The 21206-nt window shown below is 47.1% G+C and overlaps 1 protein-coding gene across 4 annotated transcripts in view; it reads left to right on the top strand.

Moving 5' to 3' along the window:
• The window catches only part of COLGALT2 (collagen beta(1-O)galactosyltransferase 2), a 50504-nt gene that overhangs the window by 15467 nt on the left and 13831 nt on the right, over nt 1-21206 (top strand). For all 4 annotated transcript variants that reach the window (XM_069022653.1, XM_069022656.1, XM_069022655.1 and 1 more), the window contains 4 exons: nt 14383-14493; nt 16298-16415; nt 17627-17761; nt 20380-20584. In XM_069022653.1, the coding sequence (XP_068878754.1) occupies nt 14383-14493; nt 16298-16415; nt 17627-17761; nt 20380-20584 (569 nt within the window). The remainder of the gene's footprint in view (nt 1-14382; nt 14494-16297; nt 16416-17626; nt 17762-20379; nt 20585-21206) is intronic.

A 21206-nucleotide genomic window follows, 5' to 3' on the forward strand; every position in this document is an offset into this window, starting at 1 on the left:
AACTGCTGATTCTGAGAGGGAAGAGCTGGTTGGATCTCCAGTGTTGATACTTTAGTTCTGCTTTTTTGATGCTGATTCCTTGATCCCAGGATATGGGAGGTTAAATGAGTTATTTCTGGCTGGGTTACTTTTCAAGGGTATTGTCTGAAGCTCTGAAAAGGCAAAAATCTGATATTCTGGAGTCTGTGACTAACTTGGATGCTTTATCTTCTGGCTGTGCCACTTGGTGGACTGTGGGTGGAACAAACTGCACCCTGGGCATCACTCTGGCTGGTGCCTCGCACAGCCTCTGTGTGCTTGGGTGGTGGGGGGGACCAGGCTTTGTGCAGGTGGTGAAGAGGAGGGTCTGAAAATTGCTTGGAAGATGGACACAGGGGGAAAGTCAGGCCTCAAGCATCAAACTCAGTTTAACAGTGCAGTGAAGATATGATGTGCTGAAGAGACTGAGCTTCCTGGAGGCATTGAAGTGCTTGGAAACAGGGTCTGAATTAATTAAATCCATGAAGGGGACATGAGTAAGTCCCTAAAGCCTGGGTGATGAGTGCAGTGTTAGGCAAGATCACAGAAAGTGACCTTAAAGCTCATCCAGTCCCACCCCCTGCCATGGGCAGGGACACCTTCCACTGTCCCAGGTTGCTCCAAGCCACATCCAGCCTGGCTTTGGACACTTCAGGGATCCAGAGGCAGCCACAGCTTCTCTGGGAACCCTGTGCCAGGGCCTCCCCATCCTCACAGGGAAAAATTCTTTCCCAATATCCCACCTAACCCTTCCTTCTGTCAGCATGAAGCCATTCCCCTTGTTCTGTCACTCCAGGCCCTTGTCCAAAGTCCTTCTCCAGCTCTTCTGTAGGTGTTCTCCACTAGAATGACAGCCTGGCTCCCAAACTGTCTCCTTCTATGGTTATCCTGTGGATTGGGAATACCTCTTCCCTGCTGTAGAGGTGAAAGCTCTGCAGCCATTTGCCATGTTATCATTCAGAGACAGGGGCAAACCAGTTGGGACCATGCTGAGCATTTGATTTATTTATTTTTAGTTTTCTTGCATTACCTTTTCTGTATGGTTCTTTTTAATGTTAGTGCCAACTGTAAAGCTGGTGCATGTGCCTTGACTTAAAGACAGATTGTCTTGATCTGCGCCTTCCGGATCATATGGCAGGCAGCAGCATCCTGGGATATGTGTTTTGTGGACAATACTAGCTTGCTTCAGGTGGCTCCCACCAGCCAACTTGGATATCTTTGGATGAACCTGGAGGGAGCATGGATGGATTTCATGCCTCTGTCTTTCCAGGAGCATCTGGTACATGGCTAACTTTTGCTACTGTGTTTTGAAGTTTCTTTACTTGTTTTTGAGAATGTGTGTCAGATTGAAAAGTGTTTTTAAAGTAGAAATTCTTCTCCTTTGCTGGAGAGAGGTGTTAGCCCTGTGAATTCTTGGAAAGCCAGGTTGGCCAGGGCTTGGAGCAACCTGGTCTAGTGGAAGGTGTCCCTGCCCATGGCAAGGGGTGGCAGTGACTGGGCTTTAAGATCCCTTCCAACCCAGGCCATTTAGGATTCTCTGGCTTCCCATCAGCCACACGCCTGAGTGACTTAAGAACATGCCTCAGCAGGTGGCAGTGTTCAGTGGGATCAGTAATGCAAATCTCTTATTGGCTGTGATGTGACTTGCCTGTGAGATGGCACCTGGAGCCTGCATTGGAGGTTAGGATCCGTGTCTGAGCTGTGGAGCTGTGCTGTCCCCAGCATTCACCTGGAGCTCTTGGACCAGGATTTTTCCTGGTTTCTACCAGCATGTTCTTGTTTCCTTGCTCTTGGCCCAGAGGCTGGCTGGGGTGCCCAGGACTGCTGGGCTACATGGTGAGGGGCCAGGCTGGCTGTGGACAGATCAGTCCCACTCCTTGCCTCATCTCATGCTGTGCTCTAGGCAAAACCTTGAATCATAGAATCATTAAGGTTGGAAAAGACTTAATGGATGCAGTGGTCTGGCTGTAAAAGTGAGGATAACCTTTCCCTTCCCTGCAGACTTGATTGATCCCTGCAGAAATACAATTACAGAATAGAATTAAAGAACACCTTGAGTTGGAGGGACCCATAAGGGTCATGGAGTCCCACTCCCTGCTCTTCACAGTGCTGCCTAAAACTAAACTGTGTGTCAGAGAGCTTCACTGAGAATCTCCTTGAACTCAGACAGGGTTGGTGACATGACTTCCCTGGGGAGCCTGTTCCAGTGACACCCCTCTCAGTGAACTTTTTCCTAATAGTCCAACCATGACCAGTCCAGGGGTTCATGTTAGAAAGCCCCTGTACAGTAGTTGGGTTGGCTGCCCCTTGGGACAGCCCTGGAGCTCAGAAGAGGACGTGCTCCAGCAGCAGGAGGAAGGCCAGCCCGCCTGCAGGCTTGCTGTGGTCTGGGGCAGTGCCTGGGTCCCTTGTGATATACAAGATGTAAAACATGGCAGCTCTCCTCCTCAAGAGGAATTTGTTACAGATCCTTGGTTGACTTTTCTTGCTGTACCTCCTGACTGTATTTTGAAAGCAGATTCTGTGCTAACGTTTTTAATCTCAAAGGTAACTGACTTGCTTGTACAGAGGCTGTAGAAGAAGCAGTCAAGAAATTTACTTCTGTTTCTATTCCTCTGTGTCTGTACTACATGTTATAAACACCTGGGATTTTATCATCCTTAAAGTTGCCCGGTTTTCCTGCAAGCAGCCAGTAATTCACAGCCTGCCGAGGAGAGCAGGAGTGTTTATGATGTGCCTGTGCCAGCCTTGGCCCTGTTATCTTGCTGTGTAAGAATAAACTGAAGTTATTCTTAGTGTCTAAAGCTCCATGAGTTTCTGGGTGCACAGACAGCTCATTGTGCTGCCTGCTGAGACAGTGCTGGGGATCACACTGAGGTTTTAGCAGGTGGTGTTGATCCTGGGGAGGGTGTTGGCTCTGACTCTTCCAGCAGCAGTGAAAGGGGAATGGTATTCCATTGGCTGAGCGTAAACCAAACATGTTTTTCCTGTGCTGCATCGCAAACATTGACAGGGTATGATAGATTTTTTTATTACCTTTCACAAGCAAACTAGAAATAGTTCACAGACATCTGCTGATCACAGTTTGAAAACTACTGTTCTCAAGCTATCCTGAAGTTGAATTACTTTGGAAAAAGTCTCGTTGACTTTGTCTGCTTCTGTAATCACAGAATCACAGAAAGGTTTGGGTTTAAACAGACCTTAAAGCCCATCCAGTCCTACACCCTGCCATGGGCAAGGACACCTTCCACTGTCTCAGGTTGCTCCAAGCCTCGTCCAGCCTGGCCTTGGACACTTCCAGGGATCCAGGGCCAGCCACAGCTTCTCATTGGTAAGTGGTACCTGGTACAATACACCCTGAGGGTAATCAGCTCTAGGGGCAGGGATGGAATTGCCCTTCCTGACTGGGCTTAGGTTGGTCTGTGTTCTGTATCATCCGCTCCTGGTGGGGGCATTGCAGGTCCTTGGGGTGGAAAGTTTCACTGCATAAGCAGTTGGGGAAAAACTTAATTAAATTGTTGTAACTGCTTTTGCCTGTGCAAGGCAAGCCTGGAACTCTCTCTCGGGGTCCAAATCTTTAAACTTGGCACAGCTACCTCTGTGAGAGCATGGCAGAAAGAGCTGTTGGTTTGACAACAACCCTGTGCGCGTTGACAGCGACACTGGTATTTCTCCGTGTGTCTGTAACAATCCATTCATCTGGCACATGCTGCTGCTGCAGCCCTCTCCATGCCCAGACAGTGAGCCCTTTCATGGAGAAGTGCAGAGTCATATTTCTGAGTGCAAATTAGCTGGGGGATTGTTTGTAGTGTGGGCTCAGCCAAGCTCATTTCTGTGAGCAGCTCCAGTGCTGGAGCAGGGAAGATGTGGGCAGACACCCTGTGTGTGTACTGCCAGCAGATGGGGGAGCCCAGGGCTGGTCCCCACTGCTCTCTTGGGGGACAGCTTACCAGACCAGGAGTCCTTCAGCCAAATGTCCTCCAATTTGTTCTTGCTGTCTCTTGCATTTAGACTTTTCCATAGGGTGGTGCATCAGGAATATAACACTTCCCACTGGGATCATCATCCCAGGAGTGCTAAGGAACTGTCCCAGCCTGCTGGGACTTGCTGGGATGCTCCTGGGATGCATTGCTGGTATTGTACTGGGTGATTCTGTGGTGAGGCTGCTGCACTAGGGCAGCCCCAAGCTTGGGACAATGTCTTGAGTCCAGACTTTCTTCCTGCCTCTAACTCCCTTTTTCCAGGCCTTTGTGGGCATGGGCCAATCATTACTCTGGTGGAATGGACATGTGTCAGTGGGGCACATGTGGGCCTCAGCCTTCTCTGACTGTATAGCTCACAAGGGGCAGGGGAGAAGCAAGTACTGGTCTCTTCACTCTCTGTGACCAGTGACAGGAGCTGAGGAAATGGCTGGAGCTGTGTCAGGGGAGGGTCAAGCTGGAGATCAGGGAAAGGTTCTTCCCCCAGAGGGTGCTGGGGCACTGACCAGGCTCTCCAGGGAATGGGCATGGCCCCAAGGCTGCCAGAGCTCCAGGAGCATTTGGACACCGCTCCCAGGAATGCACAGGGTGGGATTGTTGGGATGTCTGTGCAGGGCCAGGGGCTGGACTGGATGGTCCCTGTGGGTCCCTTCCAACTCAGCATATTCTGTGTGTTGGTCAAAGGAGCCTTCTTGGAGATGGGCACAGAAAAGCACGAGGTGCCACAGTCAGCTCTGCAGGTCTAGCATGGACCCCTGCAATGTAACTGCAAAGCCTGCGAAGGTGGCATTTTTCAATGCAATTTAGTGCTATTCAATGCTATTCCAATTTTTCAATGTTATTTAGTGAGCGTTTCCCTGGATGCACACATCCAGCCCTGCTGAGCTGGAAGGTGTCTCCCAGCTTTTGTGCCACATTTTTTCAGGAATTGTCACACATACACCGAATGCTTTACTGTTGAGGTTTTCTTCAGGATATCTCTGTGCACCTGAGTATGGAGGCAGGTAGCAGCCTGCCGGAGACAGCTGTGGAGGGCTTGCTGCTCTTGTCCTGTTGACAGTCCTATTCAGCCTGCAGCAACAACAAAGGAATTCCTGGTCCACTGGAGAGGCACAGGGTGTGGATGGAGATCAGCCCTGAGTGCAGAGCTGACCTCAAACAGACCTGTTGGGGTGGCAGTCCTGTTGCAGGGTCTGCAAAGGTGTTGTTGAAAGCCTTCTAACAAAAACTGTAAATTACTGAACAGAGTGCAGGGCTTCCCTCAGCCCTCAGGAGGCTGGTGAGCTGTGTTTTGAAGGGCACTGCAGGGGAAAGAAATCTGTGTTTTGGTGACCTTTGCATCAAGCTGTGGATAAAGTTTGAAAGTTCAAGGGACTCTGATGTGAAAATATGGAATACTGTTGGTCTTCATTAACTATTTAACTTTGAGCATTTCCTGCCCTTCTAAACATAGCTGGTTTTCCCTCTCCAGAGGCAAAATCCTTCTGGATAGCCAATTATCCTTTGCCACTTTGTTTGTAGGAAGAGCAGTTTATGACCTGTTCTTACATTTCCCTACTCCAAATGCTTTTGGACCTTTTCTACAAATGCTAAATTTGGAGTTCATCTCAGAGAACACTGTTGTTGTCACTCATTGAGCTCTTCCTCTTGTTCTGTTATTCTGTTATTTTAGGTTTGTGATGGCCTCAAAGAAAAGCTGGCTGAAAACCTTTATGAAGAATGGCTTTATTGTTGCCTATCAGCAAAGTTTTCACGTGAAAGGGTCAGTTACTGTGTAAAGCTCTCCAGTGCCACACGAAACATCCTGCCAGTTTCCACATCACAGAGCAGATTCTCAGTTGGTAAAAGAAGTTGTCCTTTGCTCCAGAATTAGCTTGGTGTGTTTCTCATTGCCGCTTGAACTCCAAATTAATGACGTGAATTAAAATAATTCCGTTTTCGTTCCCTAATTTCTTACATTGTTTCTGTCAGCCAGCACTGGACAAGAGATGAAAAATGACTTGTTTGTAGTCATTTAATTATACAGTATTCCAGCAAGAATGTGTTTCTCTGTGTATTGAAATTACTTCAAGTGTTGTAGGATGTTTAGAATGAAAACTGATTTGTAATGAAATCATATTTCATATTTTTAGTCAAGAGTTCTTAAAAATGTCTTACCTGGAAGGGTGCATTCTTAAACAGTTGGGAAGAATGGAACATACCAGCCTCACCCACATAACTTGGTTATGTTCAGCTAATCCTGTTCATCTCTGGACAGGGCTTAGAGCAACCTGGACTAATGGAAGGTGTCCCTTCCCATGGCGGGAGGGGAGGATGGGATGAGTTCAAAGTCTCTTCCAACCCAAGCAATTCAATGGTTCTGTGATTCTATGATTCTGTGTAGAGCTGGTGAAAGCTCTTGTTGGCTGGTGTGGGACAGGGAGTCAGGCACTGGGTGCTTACTGGTACTTGTAGGACAAGCTTCTGACTTTTTCCGGGGGGAAAAAAGAAGCCCATAAATTTAAAAAGTAAGCTACTAAAGGACTTGGGTCTGTGTTTCCCTCCCTGCTGGGTGTCTGGTGGTCCATGGTGTGTGTTCCCACCAGGGGTGAGGCAGGCTTTGGTACCTTTGCACTGCTCTGTCTGCAGGCTTGGTGCAGAGACCCAGAGCTTTTCAGGTGTTTCTGTTTTGGGGGACCCTTGGCAATGTGGTACAGGCCCATATATCAGTGTGACTGTGGAAAAATCAGTGGTACTGAGCACCTAAATGTGAAACCCATCCATTTTTTTTGTTAGCAGCGCCAAGAATATTTCTAAATCTCAGTGTTCCTGCCCAGTGGCTTACACACTTGCATTAATCTCAAGCAGCTGCATCAGCTGGTGTCTGAGTTAGCTGCTGGGAACAAGCTATCCTTTCAGAAATTACTCAACTGTTGCAATTAATTCCTCCTTTGAACAATTGATTTCAGATGCCAGTCACCACCCTGATCCTGCATATATGGGATTTCCTGGGCTTCCCTTAGGGGACTTGTTCCCTTGAAGCCAAATCTGCTTGGAAATACTCACAAGATGCAGCTGGTTTTTAGTTTCTTTTAAAGCTTTGCAGCAGGGTGAGAAGGGGGGGAACTAAAACAAGACAGAGAGAGGACTTGGGATTGAAGCAGCAGGAACCTCCTTTGCACTGTGGGAGAATTCCTATTGCATGGATGCCAGGGAAGCTGTTACACAGGAATTTTTGACTTTTAGCATGAGGGAGCCATAAGGGTTGATTTAGATTAGCTATAAGGAAGAATTTTTTTACAATGAGCGTGGGGAGGCCCTGGCACAGGTTACCCAGAGAAGCTGTGGCTGCCTCATCCCTGGAAGTGTCCAAGGCCAGGCTGGACAGGGCTTGAGCAACTTGGGATCATGGAAGGTGTCCCTGCCTATGGCAGGGGATGGGATGGGCTTTAAGGTCTGTTCCAACCAAATCATTCTGGGATTCCGTGATTTGTCATGGGGAGTGAGGGACAAGAAAGTGAGGTATTTCTTGAGGTAGCATGGAAAGAGCAAAGATCCTGGTGTGTACAGAAGTATGTACACACTTACATACATCTGTGAGTCATTCACTTGGACTTGGAAGACCACTGAAGGTTTTAAAATCAGTGCTGCTGCCAGCAAAATCCATTATCCACAGCTGCTGAAGGGCACGGGGAAAGAGTTAGAGGGGAGCCCTGTGTGCTGCATTCCTGTGCTGTGAGGTCCTGTTCTTGTACAGCTGCCCAGCCCAGGGAGCAGCGCTGCTTATGTTGCTGGTTCAAGCTCCCACGCAGCTCCCTGACACGCATCTGGGCCCAGGTGGCTTGGGGACCAAGTTAAAATAAAAAACAAAAGAAGGTACTTCCAAAAATCTGTCCTTAATTAAGGAAACCCTAGATAAATGCAAAGTCCCTATGAAGCCAAAAAGTCTTATACATACATTAGAATTTTGGCAACTTATTTAAATGCTTAAACAGTTCTTTGAAGTGGGGCTGAATGTTCAGGCCCTGTTAATGAAGTGTGCAAGCATAACTGTGCCAAAATAAGTGATTTAGACGGTTTGGATCTGTCCAGAGTCTCTGGACTGCATTATTGGGAGCTGTCTCATGGCATGTTATCCCTGATCCCACTGGTACCTGGGAGATTCGAGATACTGAGTCTCAAATTCACAGATGTGAGGTAGGGCTGGCAGACCAGAAAAAGAAAATCATGTATTACCTGAGTCTTGTCTCTGCTGGATGAGCAAGAGCCATATCTGCCTGTTGGTGAGGGAGTGTTTGGAAAGATACAGGGAGCCTTGCTTGGTTTGTTGCTTTTTGGGAAGATCCTGAACAGGAGAACACGGAGTAGTTGACAGTAACTCCATTTAAAATCATGCAATAGACTATCAAATGGTTTGGGTTGGAAGGGACCTTAAAGCTCATCTTGTTCTACCCGCTTCCATGGGCAGGACACCTTCCACTAGCCCAGGTTGCTCCAAGCCCCATCCAGCCCGGCCTTGGACACTTTCAGGGTCTTGATCTGTGGTAAAAACAGACATTTTCACAGCTGAAATTAAATCCCTCTTACTGTGCTTCAGAAGTGTTTTGCTTCTGTCTTGTTTTGAGTTTTTTTCCTTCCTCTTTAGGATCCATCCCTTCTCTTCCAGTCTCTTCTAGCTGCACTGTTTTCTAGTCAAGGTAATTCATCCCTGGCTCACAGTGGAAACTGCCACTTTGGGGGGGGTTGTATTTTGACTTGGTTTTCTAAGCCTGGCAGCTTTCAGACAAAAAGAGCAGGGAGAAATGACTCGTCTGTTACTTTATTTACCGTTTGTTTTGAGAAATCCAAATCCGAATTTATGTTTGACTCATTGGGGCTCCGTGGCTGGACTCTGCTTTTTCAGTTATTTTTGGCTGGGCTGATCTTACACCCAGCATGAGCAGCCTGGGTGACAGGAGCTCAGCTCTGCTCAGACCAGGAGCTCTTGGGGCTGCCTCAAGGGACTGAAAGCCAAAGGCTTTTATGCAGGATCTAAACAATTCGGAGGTTAAAACTCCTATCCTGTGCCCTGTTCATTGTGTGTCATAAGTGCTGTGGTAAGAAACACGGGACTGCTAGAGTAAATTATTAATAGTGGCTGGGGCTAGATGAAATGGTGTGGATTTTCCAATGCTCTGGGGCCTGAAATCCTTGGAGCCTGCCCAGAGCACTGGGGGAACCCCCTGTGCAGTGCCTGTTGCTGCTGGCTCAGCTCAGAAGGTGCTCAGGAAGATGCTGAGTCCTGCTCTGAGGGCTGAGCTTTGTCCTTGAATATTTGAGCACCTCTGTTAGCACAAGTTCTGGAACAGAGCACACAGAAATGTGCTTCCTCCATCACTTTGGTTTGAGCTGTAACCTCTCTCTGAATGTTTTACTGCTTCCCAGCTTTGTGGAAAATGGCCAAGAGGAGGTACTGGTGCTTTTGTCACCAGTTTCTGTGTTACAGTTGTTAGGGATGATCTACTAACAGGCTTTCCATTGACTTTGGGCTTTGCTTTGGAGGAGACCCTGTGGGTTATGGGCACGTGGCCAACCTATGGCTCTTGCTTCAATTGAACTCAGTATTGGACCACATCCTATAACAAGCCTTGTGGGTGAACTGAATCCCTGCAGGCAGAGAGGAACCAAGGGAGACAGTTAAAATGGATATCTCTGGGGTTTCCTGGGACTTGGTTGCGTTCACAACTTAGTTCTGCAGTGTGTGGAAGCATCAGGAGCCCTGGAAAGCCATGTACGTCCTCTTCCTGTGAACCACTTTCAATGCAACCCTGGCATCAGGAGAATCCTGACCACTGTCATCCTTTGCATGTTCTCAGTGGAGTGACAGGAAGGACCCACTCGAACCTGGGTGTCCAGGTTTGGCCCTCACAGCCATAATGGGTGAACCCAATACCCTCCTCAAGCCCAGCAGTGTTCAAAACACTGACAGAAAGGGAAAGGAGCCTCCTTACTGCTTTTGGTTTTGAAAGCTGGCTGCCTCCAGTCCTGACTCAGCTCTGCCCTGCTTGAAGGTGAAGCACGGACCCCTGTTCGAAGCCGTCCCTCCCACCTTGTTTGCCAAAGGGAAAAGGTGGTAAATGTTAAATTCAGTAGAAAATTACTGCAGGGCCCTGGCTGTGGAGTTTGCCTCAGGTTGTGTCACAGCATGACCCCTACTCTGACAAGCCAGCGGTGCACAGGGTGCATTTTGTCCTCTAGTATTTTTCCTATACAGATGGTGAAGGTGAAAATTTTCTCCTCTGACCCAGTGCATGAGGTAAATAAACTAAATAGCTTGGGAGAACGGGCCAGAGTGTGAAGACGTGAAAAAGGGGGATTGTTATTTTTGATTCCCTTTTTGGGGAGAAAAAGAGGAGAACAACCACCAAAGCCTAAATTAACTCCTCCTTGCAAACATAATTTTGAGGAGACATTATCAAGCTAAAAATATGAGCAGTTTGTAAAAGGAGCCATTTTCCTCATATACTGCTACTCACATTACTTAATTTAAACAGGAGGTGCTTAGTGTCGTGCTTGGATTTTCCACTGTGCACTATCCATGAGTTTTTTTGGGAGGGGGTATTTCGCTGAGCGTGAACAATGAGGGCTTGTGTCCATGGTATGACTCCTGGTCAGAGCCACAGTAAATACTGAAGTGAATATGTCGACAGAAGCCCCTATATGAACATGAACATTGTGTTCTCACTCCAACTTTTCAAAAATTTAACTTCTGTTTATTGGAAATGGGTTTAAATCTGAGGGGAAAAAGCTGCCATGTTACTGGAATAGAGGTGTCCATCTGGAGTCATGTTCTGGTCTGTTTATTAAACTTTTTCTGAAAAGAGTGGGAGGAATTAGAATTTTTTCCTCCATTTTTTTCCTTGTTCTGTTGCACAGGCTTTAGGTTATAAATCTTGTAGTGGACCTTTTTTCTTTAAATTCTAGATGTTTTTAATCAACTCTTGAAAATGGTGTTGCTGATTCACTCAAAAACCAGGATTTGAACCTAATGCCTGGTCAACAATATTGCTGATAGCCTCTCACACATAATGGTGCTGTGCTCACCAGCCTGCTTTCAGAAAATACACCCAAAAATCCAGGCACTGCCTTAGTCTAAGAGCCATGTGGCCAAGCCATGCTCCTGGTGAGCTGAGTGGAGTTGGGTTGCAGTGATCCACTCTCTTCGTCCTGTCAAGTGCAGATCATGCACCAGTAAGGATAAGAGGATTTAGTAAAAACACTTTTCCAGGACAGGCAAGTGGGCAGAGGTGATAGCATCTCTTGTGGCTGTGTTCTTACCACCAAACTGAAGTCTTAGCTGTGTACTTGGCTTCTTGAAGTGCTAGAGTGCTACAGAAGAAGTGTTTATAATGTGGAGTGTCCTGATGTGCCTCTCAGGGCTTGAGGAGCTCTTGCTCCCAGCGAGAAGTCCTGCTCACATTTTAATTAGCTTGTTTTTCTTGTGCAGGGGTTGTCATTTCAGAAAAAAAAAAAATAGAGGAAAAATAAAGTATGGGCCTGTTTTTCCACACAGTGCTATTACAAACACCAGAGCTGCTATTTTTTTCTGGAGGGAAGGTGGATTGGTTCACATACTACAGTAGGAGTCAGTGCTGATACTGTTTGATCTTAAATTAATTATTCTGGTACTAATAATGATAATTGCTTTTGTAATGGCTTGGTTGTTTGGGTTTTGCGGGGGAGGTTGTTTGGTTTGCTTTGGGGTGTTTTTTGGTTGGGTTTTTTGAGCTCAAAGCTGGAAAAACAAAGGTTTGCCAAACTGCTAGTCATAGGGCATGTTTCATCCAGGATGGAACAAATTTTATTGCCTTTGAGGACTTTTGGGCTTAGAAATGCTGCTGGGTGGACAGTCCTGGAGACAGCTGTCCCTCCTTTGTGCCAGAGCCTTGGCTCATCCATGTCTTCAAGAGGTCTGCTGGGATGTGAATTTACCTTCCTTGTATCACCATGACAGCCTGGGCAGTGAAGTCATAGAATCATGGAATGGTTTGGGTTGGAAAATGCCATTTTCTTCCAGCAGATTCCTTGTAGGTAGATCTAGAGATCCCTTCAGCTCCCATTTGCGCGTCTCACTTCTGGCTGGAGGATGTTGGCTGGTTGTGTCTTCCAGGGTGAATTTTTTCAAGGGTCTGCTGCCCTACCAGGATGGAGTACTCCAGGTGTGATAAGGAGGAGCATCCTTCAACACCCTTGTTGTGCTTGGGGAGGCAGAGGTCTTGCTCTAACTCTCCCAATCGCTGTCATTCAACTTCAGGGTTTCTTCTGCTAGTCAGAGATTTGGGCTTAATGAAGCAATTCTGAGCAATTGAGGAAACAGCTTTCCATCATGGTAATCCTTTTCTCTGAGGTTGAATGACTTTACATTTCCACGTTGTCCAGAAAATTCGTGTTTCATTTGGGAGCTCTTGGTTTCTGCTGCACATCCCTGCAAACAGCTCCCCATCTAAAACATTTTGGCCTTGTGTGTGCACAAAGTTGAATGGAGAAGGATCTCCTGGCTGAGATGGGAGCAGCCAACATAAAACTGAGATTAATTTGACATGTATGCAGCTGAAGTTTCCCCTTTCCCTGCCCAGACTGTAGCCCTTCATATGTCCCCACTGATATTATGTGAGGTTAGAAAGAATGGGATAAGGCTTGCTGAAGGAAAGAGGCACGTGGACCTGACTCTGTGGGAGCTGTGTGCTTACTTTAAGGGTCTCCATGGTCCTTAAGGCTGGTCAGTACCTGGAAAAGAGGATGTTGTGGGTTGACCTTTGGCATTCCCCGGGTGGCCGCGGTCGTCTTGGCCTCATTTGTGTGATGCCCAATTGCAGTGTGGCCCCAGTACCACCTTCTTGGTGCCACTACAGCTCCAGTGATGACCATGAACATGAAGCCGTTTTCCCAGTTCTCTGGTATTTTAGGAATTGTGGAGCTGTTGTTCATTGACTGTGCAGCGGGATCATGGGAGGAAGGCAGAGTGAGACGTGAAATGCCTTGGTGGCTGTGGGAGCCCAAGGAAGTGCGTGAAAATGGGCTCCAGGGAATGAGCTTCATCCATAAAACACATGGAGCAAGTTGGACTTACACCAAGTCAACGCTTTGACTGTTTTAGTCCAGTTTGAACATTGTTGCAAACTACATCTGCAGTGCAGCATGAGCCACAGTCTTGGTCGAAAGCAAACCCTGAAGCCATGACTTAGCCCATCCTTGCTCTGTCACAGGAGAGAAGTTAATGACACAGGAACCAGCCTCTCTTCACTTGCTGAACTTTCACTATTTATTGTTTCAACAGACAGGAATAAATATTCAACAAATAAGCCTCCTGGCCTTAAGTGATTGTGGTGTTCTGATTATAAATAAACTGAAAATCCAAGTTCTTGGTTCTTTTTTAATTTAAAGCGGGCTAGACTGCATGGGAATGGTATGTTCCTGTTGCACAAGCTGAAAAGAGCCCTGGTTTTCATCTGTAGGGTCATACGGTGACTTGGAGTGGAGGTATTTTCCTGAAATAGTTTTGGAGTAGCTGTAGGGTTTGAGATGTGGCTCCTTCCTGCATGTCCTCCCCTGGCTACAGGGAGCTCTGGCTTTAAGTAAGATGGAGGATTGTCTGGGAAGTGCCTTTGGGTCTCTCGAGCTGGAGGATGAAACAAGAAATGTACAGCAGTTGAGGGGGGCTTCCAGCAACCTCCCCTCAGTGATGTGTTTCACACTGTCTTTACTGTCTGCACCGGACCTTGTGGGACTATTTATACTCCCAGAGGAATATGAAGGGATTATAAATTCCCAGTGGAGCTTGCTGAGCTGTGTTCTGCCATGGGACTGTGCTTTCCTGCCCATTCCAGGTAGGAAAAATGAGCAGCCCTTTCAGTGACAGGAGTTTGTCGTGGGATCTGCCACAGCCCCATGCTGGGTATGCAAAGCCCTGGTCCCAGGGAAGGCAGCTGGGGAGGAGCAGCTGGGATGGGACTTGGCTCACTTGTCCTGTGAACTGAAGGCTTGAGCTTCCCAGGCAGAGAGCAGCGTGTGGCCCCTGTGGGAGCATTTCCATGGGATTGCTGTCAGGGATGTGAATCTGTGCCTCCTGTTCCAGTCTGTTCAGCTTAACCCTGAGGGAAAAAACCATTCTTCAGAGAGCACTGTGTCCCTTCCCTCCACTAACAGCACATTTCAGTTACTTGTTTCAGTTTTTCAATGGTTCTTCTCTCAACCCACAGGCTTTGTTCCCCTCCCCATCCCACAGTGGTGGTACTCAGTTGCCAGCTGGGGTTAAACCCCGACTGCATGTCGTCTTTTCCGGTGGCTGGACTGGACAGAGCACTCCATGGTAAAGCAAAGGCACAAACCTAGTGCTAACATGCTCCCTTTGCTCTTGCTTTGCCAGGGCAGCCACTGACCACAACATTGACAACACCACAGCAATCCTCAGGGAGTGGCTGAAGAATGTGCAGCACCTGTACCACGATGTGGAGTGGAGGCCCATGGAGGAACCCCTGTGAGTACTTGGGAGGGGCTCTTGGTTGCACAGCCTGAATTCCCGAGGTTTTCACTTTCCAAACTGGGAGTTGTACTAAATGTCCAAGCTTTAAAATGTGGTTTATTTGCTTTCTGGGATCTGTCCCATTAAAACTGTGTTCTTCTGGAAAAAGGTAAGATAAGGTCTCTGTAGAAAGGTCTCTGACTTCAATGAAGCACCTCATGCAGAATTTTGTGGAAGAAAGTATTTTCCATTCAGTTATTTAGCATCTGTAGCTGCTCTCTTTGCATGGTAAACAAATTACATCAAGAGCTACAGGGAATTAAAACTATCATTCTTTATTTGCAAGGAAGCATAGAAATTATAGCCCATTCCATAGCATCTATGAAAGCTCTGAGACATCAAGTATTCAGTAAGTGCTGAGCCAGAGAACTAGATTTAATTCCACATGTTATGCCTTTGCATGACTTGCAGGACCATTGCTTTGAAATATGGTGTGTTGGATTTTTATTACTTTAATTTTTATTTATTTTTAGGATCAGCTGTTCCTGGGTTTGTTCTGTTTTCAGTTTCTTCCATCAAGGAAAATTACATCAGTTTCCCTTTCCTTTAGGCTTGCTTTTATATTCGAGTTCCTCGCTGCAGTGATGGGGAGTTTGTGGTACAAACCCCCAGGGAATGCAGGTTTTATTGACATTTTTAATCCTTTCATTTGAATTGAGTTTTCTTCATCCTCCCAAACTTGGTGCTTTTTAAGGTCTGCAAAAAGCTTTTGAAATTCTTAGTTCCTTCCCTGACTTATGCTGGCACTGTTTCAGACTCCTGGATTTTTATTCCTCATTGGGATCTGCTCATGAGTTCTCTTCCATCTTTGTTAAAAAACCTTTGCTTTTGGGGCTGATCCTGAAGGCAGAGCCATGCACATGACTTTGCTGTCGTGCTGGGGCCTGTGGGGCCAGGTGTTGGGAGATTTAGGAGCTGTTCCCGGGATGTGTTAACAGTTCCTAATAATGCCCAGAGCCCAGGGGAGTCCCGGCTGTCTTCATCTTCACATCCCAGCTCTACTGGTTCTGCTGGGCCGAGGGGAGCTGGATTTGCAGCCTAGCAGAGGGCAGATGAGTTTGTACCTGAGGTCGGGTGGGGTCAGTGAGCTGCAGGTCAGTTTGGAGGGGTCCCCTCTCTGCCGCCGCAGCAACTCCTGGTTTGGATGGTGCTGCTTTGCTGGGTCGTCAGAAAACTGTGGCACTGCTTGTTCTCTGGTGCCCTCTGTGCTCATGCCAGCACAGAACTTGGAATTATTCTCCCTCAAAACCTCTCCTGGGTTACCTGAGGTGACTCTAATGCTGTTTTGCTTTCATAATGAAGGCAGCAAGGGAACTATTTTTTTCTTTTTCCCTTTTTCCTTTTTTTCTTTTTTCTTTTTTTTCTTTTTCTCTTTTTTCTTTTTCTCTTTTTTCTTTTTCTCTTTTTTCTTTTTCTCTCTTTTCTCTTTTCTCTTTTCTCTTTTCTCTTTTCTCTTTTCTCTTTTCTCTTTTCTCTTTTCTCTTTTCTCTTTTCTCTTTTCTCTTTTCTCTTTTCTCTTTTCTCTTTTCTCTTTTTCTTTTTTCTTTTTTCTTTTTTCTTTTTTCTTTTTTTTTTTTTCTTTTTTCTTTTTTCTTTTTTCTTTTTTCTTTTTTCTTTTTTTTTCTTTTTTCTTTTTTCTTTTTTTTTCTTTTTTCTTTTTTCTTTTTTTTTCTTTTTTCTTTCTTCTTTTCTTTTTTCTTTTTTTCTGGTGTAATAAAGCCCAGACATGGATTACAGTCACTTCTTTTTTCTTGTCTAGGTCTTACCCAGAAGAAATTGGGCCAAAACATTGGCCAAGCTCCCGATTCACTCATGTGATGAAGCTGCGACAGGCTGCCCTGCGTGCTGCCCGGGAGAAGTGGTCAGACTATATCCTGGTAAATACAAAGTTTGATTTATTAGCTGGCCTCAGGCAAAAGCTTTCCAGGTGCTTACTTGGATACTGGGGGCTGTCAAAAAGTTTTCTCTCCATCTAAAGACAAATTGAGATGTCGTGGGTCATTTCTTGGTCTGGTGAGCCAGCGACTTTGCAGTGAGGGAGGTGAGTCCTTGGGTAAGCTTGAAGCTTTTTCCACAGGCATCAGGATTGAACACAGTCCTGGTGGTGGGAGGTACCTACAAGGTACTCAGATTGAAACCCTACTGTTTGGGGTGAAATGGTGAAATGTAAAGGAAATAGTTATGCAGAACAGTTGGGGGAAGATGCTGCCTTGGTCACTGTGAGGGGGGTTGTTCCCAAGGCCTCCAAGCAAGGTGAGGTGTGAGGGCAGTTTAGGAGTTGTCCTTGATGCTCTTCACAGAATGAACTCATCCTGAATTTTCAGTGATGTTATTTTCCCTTGCAGCTCCCTGGTGCCTGCGCTGGTATGAGGTTGTGTCCAGTCAGGGAAGCTCTCTGCTCATCTCATTGCTGTGCCCAGGGGCAGCTGCCCCCAGGTTTCCCTGTGGCAGCCCTGTGCCCTATGGAGTCAAACCCACCAGCTCACTGCTTTTAGGGTGTTTTTTTGCCAACCTCATGGATTCATAAAATTGTTATGGTTGGAAAATACCTGAGATCTCTGAGTCCAGTTGTTGACCTGCCATGTTCACCATTAAGCCACATTCCCAAGTACCAGATGCACACATTTTTTGAACACTTTCCAGGGATGGTGACTCCACCCCTGCCCTGGACAGCCTATTTCAGTGCTTGGCCACTCTTTTAGAAGAAATTTTATCTAATATTCAATCTAAACTTCCCATGGTGCAGAGCCCAACGCCCCCCAGCTGCCCCCTCCTGTCAGGGAGTTGTGCAGAGCCACAAGGTCCCTCCTGAGCCCTCCAGCTCCCTCAGCTGCTCCTGGTGCTCTAGCCCCTTCCCCAGCTCCATTCCCTTCCCTGGATGTGCTCCAGCCCCTCAAGGTCTTTTCTCATTGTGAGGGGCCAGAGGTGCCCTAGCAGTGGCAGCACAGGGGACAGGCACTGCCTTGGGCCTGTGGCCACACCAGGGCTGGTCATGTGCCTCTGGCTGTCTCATTCCCAAGAAAGCGTCAGGGGAATCGTACTGTTTCATCTATTAACAAATTTTTTTCCTTCTTCCTTCTCTCTGTAGTTTATTGATGCAGATAACTTACTGACCAACCCCCAGACTCTGAACCTGCTGATAGCAGAAAACAAGACACTGGTGGCACCGATGCTTGAGTCCCGCTCCCTCTACTCCAACTTCTGGTGTGGCATCACTCCCCAGGCAGGTGACCTCGTGGAGGGTGCTGGGGAGCTGTGTGAGTGTGTCCTCCAGGGGCTCCTGCCCCTGCCTCTGGAGCAGCAGGCATCCTTCCTGTTCTTCCCATCCTTCCTGTGGGCTTTCCCATCTGCTGCTGTAGTCTTTTTCTTTTGACCAGAAGCTGCTGTAGCTCTGAGGTGGTGTTAACACATGATACAATCCCACTAACCACACAAAAATTACTGATAAACAGATGAGATTTTTTTTAAGGTGGTTCCATGTTTGTATAATGGCCTTAAAACCCCCTTTTAGACCAGTTTTTCTGTATAGTGATGCTAATCCAAGAGGAATTTGCTTTTCTTTCCACAGCTCTCCATTGTGTCTAAGTTATCTTTCTCATCTATGAACAAGATTTTTGAAATGGGGCAACATCCTTTGCCTTGTAGGGACTGTGTGTGCTGAAGTAGGCATGTAATGGGTACTGGTGCTGAGCCTAAAAATCAGAGTTTCATGTTACCTTTTCAATGTTACCTTTTCATGTTACTTCTGACCCACATAACAACTGCATTGGGTCAGAGCACAGGTTCATCTGCAGTTATCCAGGGAATAGTATAAGGATAGGGCAAAAAAGGATTACTTCCCCAAAATACTTTTCTATCCTCTGGCAATCCCCTTCCAGGTTTTTGAGGAATATATTTGTCTTCAAACCTCGCAGTGATTTTTTTTATTCTACAGAAATCCCTGTCTTAATCTATTTTTTTGGCACCCACACCATCTTCTGGCAAGGAGTTGCACAGTTCAGACTAAGTAATTGGATAAAAAAAAATAGTAGGAAAGGGTCCTGAACTTTCCAAATTCTTGGGAAGTAAATACAGAGATAAGAAAAGGGGTGTGGTGAGGTGTGTTTACTTGTTTCACTTGGGTTTGTTTACTCTGTTCAAAAATAAACTTCATAGCAAAGGTACTGATTGTGCTCTAAGTTCTTAAGGCTAAGTTGTGAGTCAGCTGGGTTTTCCACTGGGGTACATCAGCCCTGCTCCACAGGCTGAAGGGCATCTCTGCCCATGTGCACCAGCCCCAGCCCTACCTCTCCAGTAGGAAGTTTCCACCATCACCAGCACTAGCCGAGGAAAGGAGAGAGGAAAACCAGCAAATGCATCTTGCAAAATTTGGTTAAAAAGAAATCCTGCTGAAGTGAACAGGAAAGTTCTCCCTTTATTTTTCCTTTACTTTTGTTTCTGCACCGGTCCCAGGGCTTGATGTGCTCAGCATTGCTCTCCCAGGGGACTCAGGGAGGGAATAACAGCTGGAGCATGCCCTGAAACACAGCCTCCCCCCGGCACCGAGCCACGGCGAGCCAAGCCCAGCTCCAGACAGGCTGACATTTATCTGTCACACAGCAAACCCTGGGAGATGCAGCACGGCAGCAGCGTGGGGGGGTTGGAGCCCTCCTTGCCTACACATGATTCACAAGCAGGGAACAGCCCCAAGGACATGGAGTGAACCACTGGAGGAGGAAAGATGAGTGTCCAGCATCTTCACCTGCAGGCATTCTCAGGTGTCTGTTAAAGGCTGGGCATGTTAACGCTTCCTTTGGTGGGAATGCCAGTCACATCTCTTCCCACGTGCTCCTTCCTGTGGCAGTTGGGATGGCTGTCTGGGATAGCCCATCCTCGCAGTATGGTCACAGTGTATCTGAAGGGCAGAGGGAGATGGCCGATCCATAACCAGGCACGTGCGCCACACCATGGCCCTGCATAGCCCAGGGCAGAGCAGTTCTGCCAGCATTTGCTCAGCCAGTACCTGAATGCTCATGGAAAACAGAACATTAATGGAGCTATAACTTCTTTTAGTGACTCATTGTTTCCGTAAAGCCCAGAATCTGCTCTGGATTCAACCATCCAGATGTCAATTTGGTGTTCTAGGATTTTCTTCCTGAAGGAATTCAGTGTATTTATTTCCACATGAGCCACACACAGGGTGTTGCACCCAGACTGCTGGAAGACTGGCAGAGTTCCTGGGTACAGGGAATTATCCAGCAACTGACTGAAGTGCCTCCCTAGGCAGAGTCAGGAGTGAGTGTCAAACCTGCTTGCCCCAGGATGGAGGAAGCAGGGATTCTTACACAGCTGGTGGAGACTGAGATGTTGCCTTCACTGCAGTGTCAACAAATGGTTTTTTTAAAAGTCAGGGATAGAATTAATTTGCAGGTCCTACTTTCTGAGATACTAAATGGACTTTGTGCCTGTTGAATGTGGAGGATGTCATGAATGCTCAGCAGCTTCCAGGATCAGGCTGGAGAGTCTAAGTGCAAAAAGGGTTTTGAAGAACCAGGAGAAAACAGTCTGATGTTTGAAGCTCCATTGCAGGGGAATTTTGCAGTGGACAGGCTTGGATCTCCAAGAGCTCCTAAAAAGGAGGGAGAGCTCCTAAAAAGGAGGGAGAAGGTCAATCTTTAACTTTTGAAATGAAGACTGTTTCTAAATACTTGACTGAGCCCTTTCCAAATGGGAGACACTGAAGAAGCTGAGAGTCGAGCCCTGGTGAACCTCTGCTGGAGAGGTCAGGGCATGAGCTTTTGCTAAGGAACAGCTTTGAAACAGGGATCTCTTGTAACAACAGCCCCCTCTTTGTGGTTTCAGGGCTATTACAAGAGGACCTTGGAGTATCCCCTCATTCGGGAATGGAAGAGGATGGGCTGTTTTGCTGTCCCCATGATCCATTCCACATTCCTTATTGACCTGAGGAAGGAGGCCTCCACCAAGCTGATGTTCTACCCCCCACACCAGGACTACACCTGGAGCTTCGATGATATCATGGTCTTTGCCTTCTCCAGTCGCCAAGCAGGTGTGTCCAGGGCCTCTGCTGGGGAGGGGTCACTCCTAGAGAGACACAGACCTCCTCTGCAGGTTCACAGCCCAAAAGTCCTGGATGGTCTTCTGTGGGGAGTTCAGACCCTATTCCCTTTCCTCTCTGGGATCCGGTCAGGGATAACCAGCTGCAAGTGACTGGAAAGGCAGTTTTGGATTGCTGCTAGCTTCAAAGGATTTGGGGGCTGTTCTTGGGATGGGGCCATAATTCAGAGACAAAACATGTGACTCCGCCTTTGGTTTGTGTCATGGCAGCTGAACACAGGTGGGTGCGGGGGGAGTGGAAGGTGGTCTGCTGGTGAGGTATCTAAAGTCACCACTTCCAAAAGATCCATGAGGAAAGGGGTGGGGGCACGAGACTCTTCTTAAACCATAGAATCCTAGAACAGTTCAGGTTGGGAGGGACCTTAAAGCTCATCTCATTCTAACCCCCTGCCATGGGCACAGACACCTTCCATGAGACCAGGTTGCACCAAGCCCCATCCAGCCTGGCCTTGGGTACTTCCACAGAGAGGAAATCTCTGGCTGTTCATGTTTGAAGAGAGCTCCCGGTGTCGCTGAGACATCACTGTCTCTTAAATGCCTGATGCTTCTGCTGT

The sequence above is a fragment of the Aphelocoma coerulescens genome, chromosome 8 (assembly GCF_041296385.1).
Source record: "Aphelocoma coerulescens isolate FSJ_1873_10779 chromosome 8, UR_Acoe_1.0, whole genome shotgun sequence".
Classification (NCBI taxonomy): Eukaryota; Metazoa; Chordata; class Aves; order Passeriformes; family Corvidae; genus Aphelocoma; species Aphelocoma coerulescens.